Source organism: Nanorana parkeri, unplaced genomic scaffold (genome assembly GCF_000935625.1).
Source record: "Nanorana parkeri isolate BGI_ZX_2015 unplaced genomic scaffold, ASM93562v1 scaffold320, whole genome shotgun sequence".
Classification (NCBI taxonomy): domain Eukaryota; kingdom Metazoa; phylum Chordata; class Amphibia; order Anura; family Dicroglossidae; genus Nanorana; species Nanorana parkeri.
Genome location: NW_017306588.1, coordinates 367,616 through 378,414, shown reverse-complemented (window position 1 = coordinate 378,414; position 10,799 = coordinate 367,616). Strand labels below are relative to the sequence as shown.

The window sequence follows — 10,799 nt, the reverse complement described above, 5'->3', positions numbered from 1 at the left end:
GCCCACTTTTTCTGCGGTGGAATATGTGACCGGCAAAAGGTGAAGAATTCCAATGCTTTCTCAGCTGTTCCAGGGCAGATCGGCATCACAGATGGTATGTGCAGGAGAATCGATCTGCCCTGGAACAGCTGATTGGTCCTGAAATGTCACTTCTATCCGACTTTGTGAGTGCGATCTCACATTCCACAAAGTTGGATAGAAGTGACATTTCAGGACCGATCGGCTGTTCCAGGGCAGATCGATTCTCCTGCACATACAATCTGTGATGCCGATCTGCCCTGGAACAGCTGAGAAAGCTGTGGAATTCTTCACCTTTTGCCGGTCACATATTCCACCGCAGAAAAAGTAGGCGGGATTAGGTTAAAAAGTGTGACCACATCACCGGTCACACATTCTAATGCAGTCACAAAGTTTGATGGAACAAACTTGTCCTTGCTGGAGAGAAAGCTGTGCCAGAGAACCTGCAGCGCAAGGATCTCCCAGCTTCTGCTTCATGCATTCTGTGACTCTGTGCTTCCTCCTCCTCTATCATGACCCCACCAGTCATCAGAATAACAGTCATTAGGGGGATAACCAGGCTGAAATTCGCGTAGTGTATACTCTACTATAGCGCATTGACACTTTCCCTTTTTTTTCTTCTTTTCTTGCCCCCTCCTGAGCGGTCGCCCACTGTATTCGCTGGCACTTAGAGCCTATACAGTCGTCTTTGGACTAATAAAATAGTTATGGCAGCAGTAACCTCCGTCTGTCGGATCGCAATAGAACGCATGTCATATTAAAGCGTAGACGAGGTGGCATTGAAAAGCCAATTTGCCATTGAATAGGAAGGTCATCGAAGCAGCCGATCCTGGCAGGCGGCAGCGCGAGCCACAACGGTCGTCGCCTAATGAGACTCGAGGCCGCTCGTCTGTCTTCTCTGCTGGGTTGGATCCATGACGGGTCCGGCTGTAATAATCTGCTGAAAAGTTGTAATCAGGAAAACGAGGTCGTAATTCTTGTCGCATTACACAGATTTCCCTAAGCGAGGACATGCGGCTGCCGGGCTCCTCATTATTCCACCCAAACGCCTTTTTGTATTTCCCTTCCAGCAGCTGCTGGTGTTTAGGAGGGCAAAAATCGCCCCAATTTTGGCTTCATGCTGTCATGTTCTGCGCATTATCCTCCATCGAATGCACCGTGACAGCCTGTAATTGTGTCTCCAAAATGGCTTCATTACAAAGCACCGTTTCAGTTCCTAATTTGGAAGCTGATATTTGTATGATATAATGTGGAGCGTCTTCTGCGGGGACTCGCGGGGGATGGCTGATGAAGACAAACCGGCGGCAAGGCCACAGCAATGGAGAACTAATCACTATACTGTAGCGTCATCCCAGTTCAGAAAACGGTGAATTTTCAAGTGTAAAAAAGGGGGGGAAAAGAAAATGTATAACGTAGTTGAACTCATTTATGGGCAGTATAGAATTTTAAAATGTGTCTGTTAAACATCTATACATTGTTATAACAATAGTTGCGGTTACAAAGACATTGTAGACAATTGGGATCTTCCAGCCTTGTGGTAACAGTTTGATGAAGACCCTTTTCTGTCCCACCATGACTGTCCCCCGTGTACAAAGCCAGCTCCATAAAAAACGTGGTGTGGAGGAACTCGAGTGTCCTGTACAGATTGTGAGCCGGGTCTTCTCATCCACTATCAGTGCCTGACCTCACAAATGGGCCAGATCTCCACAGACACCCTCCCAAATCTTGTGACCACTACACTGTTAATGCTACAGCATACAAAGACATTGTAGACCATTGGGCTCTTCCAGCCTTGTGGTCACAGTTTGGTGAAGACCCTTTTCTGTTCCACCCATGACTGTCCCCTGTGTACAAAGCCAGCTCCATAAAGACAAGGTGTGACCTGCTTGGTCCAGTGTCCTGCACAGAGTCCTTTTAAGATAGCAAAAGCTTAATTTATTGAACTTTTTTGTCATATGACCAAACTGGTGACATTTCTACAATTTTGCTGACATTCGCGGCGCCATCCGCGGTCACTGCGAGCACCCCCCACTACAAGGGACATATCGGTAAGGAGTGTGACAAGGAGAGTACTCACTGCACAGAGTCCTGACCCCAACCCTACTGTACATCTTTGGGATGAAGTGAACTGGCAAATGTGAGCCAGGTCTTCTCATCCAATATCAGTATCTGACCTAAAAAATGGGCACAGACACCCTCCAAAATCTTGTGACCATCACACCAACCCTATATGACCAAAAGTATGTGAACGCCCTTTCAAATGGTGCAGTTCAGGTGTTTCCAGAGATGGGCTCTCCTAATGCTACAGCATACAAAGACATTTTACTCCAATATGGTAATTGTGGTGAAGACCCTTTTCTGTCCCACCATGACTGTCCCCTGTGTACAAAGCCAGCTCCATAAAGACACGGTGTGACCAGCTTGGTGGAGGAACTCGTGTGTCCTGCACAGAGCCCTCGTCACATCTCTTGCCTTGAAGAAGGGACCCTGTGTGGCCCCGAAACGTCGGCTCATGTTGGATTTCTGTGACATCATTGTCCATTAAAAGGACTCATTCATTTTAACTTATGGAGTGCTGGTGACCTATTTTCTTCAATCTTGTGTTTTGCACGGTGCCATCCGTGAAGTTACTTCGAGCACCATTTATTTGATTGTTGGCCGGGACTGCTGAAAGGTGTGCGGAGGGCACCTCCACCAACTGCACAGAGCCCTGACCTCTACCTACTGAACACATTTGGGATGAATTGGAACGTTGTGAACCAGGTCTTCTCATCCAACATCAGTACCCGACCTCACAATTGGGACAAATTCCCTCAGACACCCTCCAAAATCTTGTGCAAAGTCTTCCCAGAAATGTGGAGGATGTTATAGCTGCAAAGGGCGGGGGGCAACTCCATATTAATGGCCAGCTCTCCTACCAGCTAGTCGGCAAAAAACATTCTGCAGGGTTTCGACAATTTATTTCTAAAAGGTGAGGTTTTAGTTTCATACATTTTGTAGAAATATGTGGAAGCCAAAATGCCTCCTCAAGGGCACTCTGTAAAGTTTGGTCCATAAATCTAATCTGATAGAGCTCCAGGTGACGGACCGCCTGGTACCCCGACTGGGTACTTCCGTCAGAAATCAGCTTCCTCTCCGCTGGAACCCGAATTCCAGTGTCCTCAGCCCAAGCCTGCCTAATTATTGGACAGAACCAATGTATTAGAATAGAAAGCTAAACTCCTCAAACATCAGATAACACCAATGTTGAGGTGGAAACCAAGAACTAGTTTATTGAAAAAAGCACACAGAGTTTATACCTCACATGATGAGATAGGAGTGCAGTGTGTTACAATGAACAGTTCCCGCCCCTAGACAGCCGGGTGCCGCATTGGAATTCCTTAAGCACAGACACTCGTTGAACCTAATGAATGTCCTTCATTAGATAAGAGCTTGATCATCCTAAACAATGGCCCCTCCAGACAGCCTGCTGCCTATAATGAACACAGGGTCACTTAAATGTCATGTCAGGGGAAACATGCAGTATTTTCACTCCACACATAAACCTAGGAGAATGGGTCCATGTAACCCCAAGAGGTCTGGGGGGGGGGAGGGTCTCCATAGTTCTAGGTCCATAGTCAGTAGGAAGGAGCCCTCAGGCTCCTCCAGCAGCCCCAGTGACGGTTCAGTCCGTCACACTCCCATCTTGGTATATACATAACAATGGGTACATTGAGAGCGGGTATGCCTGAAGATAGGCCATTCCAACTCAAAGTCCAGCACAGCAAAATGGCAGCTGAATACCACCAGTGTGTGTCTGCACCGAGCAAGCAAAACCAAAATGGCAATGGCTCCAATCACAGTCCTGATCTCTGTCCTCTCTCCTTCTTCCAGGTTCGCAGATTCCATCCGGGGAGTCCTGAAGCCCATTCTCGTTTTACTCTTCTCAGGCTCCACGTTGGCAGCCACGTGGTTCACGCTCACCTTTCTCAGTAATTTCACTCACCTTCCTCTCACTACAGGTAAGTGTGCACAGGTCACCATGTCACTTGATTTCTCCAATCTGATCCTTGCGGTTTTCGGTGCATAACTGAAATAATTGTTTTATGTTATTCTGTTACAAAATGTAAAAACATCTTCTATGTGGGTTTTGGCGAGCTGTCTTGTAGATTACAACCTGCTTTGGGTACGATCTTTCTTTGTTATGTGCTGCTTGTGACGGACCCCGGTTCTCAAGAGGAGTATGTCCGCCGCTGTATTCTTCCTTGTTCAGGAGATATTGCCACCCGAAGATCTTTATCTCCCAGTTTCCCCAGTCACTAGTCGAGACTCGAGCGTAGGGTGAAACAAACTCTGATTTAGAGCTCCAGACAGCCATAGCAGGAGCCTGGCCAGAATGTCATTGTCCTGAGCTCCTTCAGACACAGGTTACCTTCATACACAGGTTACCCAGTATAACATAATTAAACAAAACCCAACACCAATACACACACATAACCCATAAACTGATGACCATGTCGTCACACTGCTAACATATTTTGAAATGAAAGTCAGATATTTGTCTCTCTAGCGATCACCATCCCAATATTTCCAGACTACATGTCTGATGACGGGTAGGTGAGCAGTCCTTTTTCTTCTAGCCTCCTGGACCAACCAGCCGATTGGTGAGGATGCAGCTGATGGCTCCCTCCCTCAGCTCCATGATTCCAGGGTTCTAGGACCTCCCCAGGCTCCCCTCTTCGGGGAAGCAGGGTCTCCAGCCAGTTACCCGTGTGTTACAGCTCTTCTCCTTCACTAAGGGTGCCGGACGACACTTCCGGTGGGGCGATGTCAGGAAACAAAAACTGAGTCTTGGCTAGTGAAGTGCGGGGGGTGGGGATGGGCCTCCATCTCTCCATTTCCGGTTTCGGCTTCTGGTGCAGGGAGCATGGACACTCTGTACAGGTAAGTCAAGGCTTCACAAATATCGGCTGCTTACTTCAGAAAACCTCTGGGGTATAGGAGGCTCCATATCAAAAACCGTTTCCCCACCTCTGTGGGCTAAGTGCTCCCCCAGCACGGGTTCCTCAGTCTCCGCTTAAAGGAGAACTATGGGGTCAGGGCTTTTCCCCATAGTTCTCCTAATGGTCACGGGAGAACACAAACTAGCGTCCTCCTGTCACCCAAAGCTCAGCTGTAGCTTGCGGTACACTAAGACGCCGCAGCCGGGAAGGATCCCGACAATACTGTCTGGATCCACCCAGCTGCGGGATTGACAGCTGGCTCCGCCTATCCAGAGGCAGAGCCAGCGGTGCCCGCCCCCTCCCCCGTCCGTTCTGCCAGTCAGCACTGGAGGATCGGACAGGAGAGGGGCGGAATCCCTGCAGGGAGCCGTGAGTGATGGTCACCACTCTCTGCATGGATAGATCGAGAAGTGAGCGAGCGATGGTATGTGTTTGCTCACTTCCCGATGTCACATGTCGGCTCAGTAGATCGGGAAGTGAGCAAACACATACCATCGCTCGCTCACTTCTCGATCAACTGAGCCGACATGTGACAGTTTCATTGTCACAGGTCGGCTCAGATTATAAGGCTGAGTGAAAATCACGCCCCTCATAGTTCTCCTTTTCATGTCTGCAAAAGGAAGACTCCTACAGACGCCATATTTTTATTCTTCTTGGTTTTTCTGTTTTTACTGAAGATTTTCTTTTACTTCTCTCAGTAGGGGAGGTTATAAAAGCATGAAGGTCAATCAATCTCATGTTTTTATTTTTTAGCATCAGAGCAAAGTCTAGCTGCTCGTTCTGTGTTAGTTGAGAGGTGGACGCGGTTTTCTGGCTTTCTCTGACCCACTTGGAGTGGTACTGCCTGGGCAATCAGCTTTTCTGCTTCCTGTCCCGCTTGCTGCTCAGGGGTTATCCATGTCATGTACTTTTAAGTTCCCTCCAGGCTCTTCTTGGATTGCAAGAGAAACTTGTCAAGCTTGTAAGCTCTGATCTCTCCTTCAGCTGGCCCACCTGTTGGGTAACGGCGGCCATACACTGTGTGACTATTCGCATAGGGGGTGCCGCTGTCTTCACCCTTTCGTCAAGCATCTCTCAATCAGCTGATTGACTACCCACTCTTGAAGATTTTCCGACCAGCTCCTTCAATGACCAGCCGGCTCTGTGCGGGTATTCTGACAGCGCCTGGAGGTCACTGCCAAGAATACAATGAAGACAGCACGAGATTCCTCAATCAATGTTTCTAAGCCTGCAGGTTGAACGAAGACAATATTAGTGATATGGCCAGCAGAACTGTCGTGTGTAGTTTGTCACTAGTCGCCAGTGCCTGTAGCATGGGGCCCCAGGCTAATCAGACTTCCAGTTCCATGCTTCATTGGCTGTCTGACAGCTCATCACACTCCCCGTCTGTTCCGCCCATTCACAATTCCATGACTTGAGTGGCGGTCTTGCAAATGACCTCCCGCCCACAATCCACCGCTATCACTAATGGCCCAAAGCATTATGGGACTTGTGGTTTCACAGCGGCTCCCGGGATAGACACAGGATGTGACGTCCAGCATCTCGGTGATGCCTCCTCCCAGCGGCTGGTTATTCCTTCATTGTGTTAGTAGCAGCAATGACCTCGTGCAATTTAAAAAGCTCGATTTCTGCAAAGTTAGACTTTTTTTTTTCTTCTTGTTCTTGGGGAAGGGAAATTTGGGGGGAATTTTAAAGGAATCCTGACTTTTTTATCTTTAAATATAGCCATGTGACTGGTATTTTAAAATCTCATTGGACTCAATATAAAGAAGCAGGGGCGTAACTAGAAATCACAGGGCCCCATAGCAAAATTTTGTATGGGGCCCCGTGATTTCTAGTTATACCCCTTTCAGAGCCCACTCGAGATCCCACCTGAGGGTGACCCTGCAGAGCCCACCATAGCCTCTCTATGGCGGGCTCTGCAGGGTCACCCTCAGGTGGGCTGGTCGCACTCCTTACCTGTCCGCCTCCTCTTCGTCCACGGTAGCTGATGGGCCCCTCCTCCTCCGTCGCTGGGCCCGCCTCCTTGCTCACCGGGCCCCGCCTCCTCCCCTGCTGCCGACCAAGAGCCCCGCCTCCTCCTCCACTGCAGCTGCTGGCTCTCATTGACTCTGCGGAGAGGAACGCGCTGCTGCACAGATTACTGTCAGTGATCTGAACAGCAGCGTGTTCGCCTTCAGCCGCCAGTGAAAGCCGCCAGCAGAGGATCCCATAGCGACTTTATCCGCTCTCACCTTATACGAGGTTTGACATATGTATTCATCAGCTTCGTTCAGTGTCTCTCCATTGAAGGAGGTCATAATTCAGCTTCAGCAACCATTTTTACAACCCTCGTCATGGTTTCACGGCCTCCTGTCACGGGAAAACTCTGCACCCACTTATTAAACAGCTTCATCCCCCACACAAGGTCACCGCGCGGAGTGCAAATCTGTCATTTAAATGAGGTTGTAGAAGCCATAAGGACGAGTCGTCTCCAGTTATAGATCCACAAGGTTGTCAGTCGCTGACTCTAGAGCAGGGGTGTCAAACTCAATTTAATCGAGGGCCGCATCAAAGTTATGATTGCCCTCAAAGGTATCTGTAAGACTATATAAATGTATCTCATCTTTATCATAATTGCCTCTGCATTCCATTATCACGGGTTTTAGTAATATTTAATACCTAGATCTGAAAGTAGAAGTCTGTGAAATGGCCTGGTGGGCTGGATTCGGCCCCTGGGCCTTGAGTTTGACACACGTGCTCTAGAGCCTTGGTTCTCAACTGGTGGGTCGTGATCCAAAAGTGGGTCGCGACCCCGTTTTCAGTGGGCAGCCTCATGCCTTCCACTTTTCTAGGTCAGAAGCTCCTCCGCTTCCCCCTAGCGTAGCAATATCAGTTGTTGCGCTGAGCAGCCATTCAGAATATGCTGCCTGGTGCCAAGTGCCAGCTAGAAGAGGGGTGGGGAGGGGAGCTATGGCCACGAGGGAGCTTCATCCATACATGCATTGTTTAGAGCTCCCTCACGTGACCTTGTAGAGGTGCCTGGATCGGAGTGACGTCACATTTTGGCTCCTAGCACCTCTACAGGGCGCACATGGGAGTTGTACAAGCAATGCATGTATGGATGGAGCTCCGTCACAACCCAGCAGCCCAGCACTGGATCCTCTCAAGCTGAGGATCGCACGGATCGCCCACACCGGAACGCACGGTACCGCAATGCTGTGCGTTCCATTGCAGTGTAACTTGGGTCGCCACTTAATGTCCAAGGACAAATGTGGGTGCTGGGGTTACACAGGTTGAGAACCACTGCTCTAGAGCATCCTTTTTCCAACCCCGATGGAACCTTGAAAATATCTATCGGGTGTTGGGTAACCCCTGCTAAAAATCATCATACCTCCTATGGATCATTATAAATAGCTTGATCAATAAGTTGAAGAAAGTTGTTAATAAAAGAATAAGTACCAAGCATATCGACACCGAATAATTGGTTACAAACCCTCTACAACAGAGGTAGGTGACCTCAGCACACCAGGTCTGGTGGAACTACAGTTCCCATACCTCTGGGAGTCATTCCTGTGCCTGTCAGTCTTGCAATGCCCCATGGGACTTGTAGTTCCACAACTGACAAGGTTGCCAACCTCTACCAAATTTTCGTTTTTAGTAATGTTGAAATGAAAAGCAGCTGCAGAAAAGAAAGGCGGGACAGTACAACATTAAAGCAAAACTCCGGTCAAATCAAAGCTCAATCCTTTCAGTGGGGCTACCCCTGAGCTGTAAGGGTTAATTGCGTGTTTTATCTAGGGAGCTAAAATATCAGTTATTCTCACCCAAACCACGATCCTGGCTTGCTTTAAGACCGGTCCCTTCAGTCTTGCTTCCCCCCTGCATTCCAGTGGTCTGAGGTCGTATGAGTCATCACTTCCAATACAGTGTGTTGGACAGGAAGGTGCCGAGGGCCGTACCATTGACTGTAGTGGAGGGGGAGCGAGGCTGCAGGGAGAGGTGTAGGAGCCAGCCAGAATAACTAACTTTTATTTTTCGCTCCCTAGACAAAACAAGCACTTAAAGGAGAACTAGGGGTCAGGGCTTTTCCCCATAGTTCACCTGAGGGTCCCGGGAGGACCTATACTTGCGTCTTCCTGTGACCCAAAGCTCAGTCTATCGCGAGCTATAGCTATATACTGAGACCGCCGCAGCCGACACGGATCCCGACATTACTGTCGAGATCCACCCAGCTGCGTGATTGACAGCTGGCTCTGCCTATCTAGAGGCAGAGCCAGCTGTACCCGCCCCCTCCCCTCAGCGCTGGAGGATCGGACAGGGGAGGGGGCGGAATGATCGAGAAGTGAGCGAGCGACGGTATGTGTTCCCTCACTTCCCGATCTATTGAGGCAACCTGTGGCAGTTTCATTGTCACACGTCGGAATCCCTGCAGGGAGCCGTGAGTGACAGTCACGGCTCCCTGCAGGGACATGATCGAGAAGTGAGCGAGCGAAGCTATGTGTTCTCTCACTTCCCGATCTATTGAGGCGACCTGTCGCAGTTTCATTGCCGCACGTCGGCTCCAACTATGAGGATGAGTGAAAATCACTCCCCTCATAGTTCACCTTTAACCCTTGCAGTGGGGCTACCCCGGCCATGCAAGGGTTAATATTTGATATGCCCGGAGTTCTGCTTTAATAGTCATTCTAGATCCCTTGCATTGGTGATGAGTGGAAATTTGCCCCTGGCATCGGTGGTGAGTGCAGGTGGGAGATTGATCCGGCTTCGGTCACTGCTCACTGGGACCCGGGCCGACAATCGCATCAACATCTGAGTTCTCCTCCAATACAATGTTGCAGTAAAATGTTTTTATTCCTTTTTAGAAGGTAACAATGTTTCCATTCTTCATGTCGCCGATCTCCGTCTTGCCGGAACCCTTTTTATATCGCTTTGTGTTGATTTGCATCGCTGACGGGGAATTGTCTTTGTCTCTGGAATGCGGAGTAGTTGTGTCTTTATATATATATAAATATTGAGGGTGATAATTCGGAGGTCGGCCTCGTCTGCCTGAATTGTCGCTGACGATACTGATTTGCGTTGTTGGCGGCAAATGGTTTTCCGGGGGCCTCGCGAGTAATGATTCGTAAATCGGCCTGATTGGAGAATTGTTCATTAGAGCCGTCCGTCTCGCGCTCCCTCGTCCTGGAATATGCCGACGCGCGGCAATTGTGTCCGCGCTTCCCAGAAATATTTATTTTGCAGATTGCTGCGCGCCAGCAGATTCTTGTAAATATAGTATTTTTGTCTTTCTTCCGTACATCAGCATAAATTACATGGTGCAGAGCGACTTTATTATTGTTGTTAACCCCAAAGTTGTCAAAATAACTACCTGCTCCACAAGTCTGTCTGAATATGTTACAGTATACAGCTTCGCTATAATTATTTGGGAAAGCTCCATCATTTTATCATTGGAAAGCCATCCTAGCTCCAATTATTGCTTAGGCTGAGAGAGTCATCAGTCTGCTGCAGGCAGGAGGAAGCATTTCCTCAGTCTCCCCCCAGTGATCGGTCTGCTGCAGGCAGGAGGAAGCATTTCCTCATTCTCCCCCCAGAGATCAGTCTGCTGCAGGCAGATCAATGTTTATAAACAATGTTACTTTGTATCTCTTTATCTCCCCTCTGATCAATGTTTATAAACAATGTTACTTTGTATCTCTTTATCTCCCCTCTGATCAATGTGTATAAACAATGTTACTTTGTATCTCTCTATCCCCCTCTGATCAATGTTTATAAACAATGTTACTTTGTATCTCTTTATCTCCCCTCTGATCAATGTGT

General features: G+C 48.7%; 1 protein-coding gene across 1 annotated transcript in view; it reads left to right on the top strand.

Annotated features, from left to right (window-relative positions):
• The window catches only part of DIRC2 (disrupted in renal carcinoma 2), a 52,246-nt gene that overhangs the window by 22,972 nt on the left and 18,475 nt on the right, over window positions 1–10,799 (top strand). Inside the window, 1 exon segment of the mRNA XM_018558091.1 lies at window positions 3,892–4,019. Within this exon segment, the coding sequence (XP_018413593.1) occupies window positions 3,892–4,019 (128 nt within the window).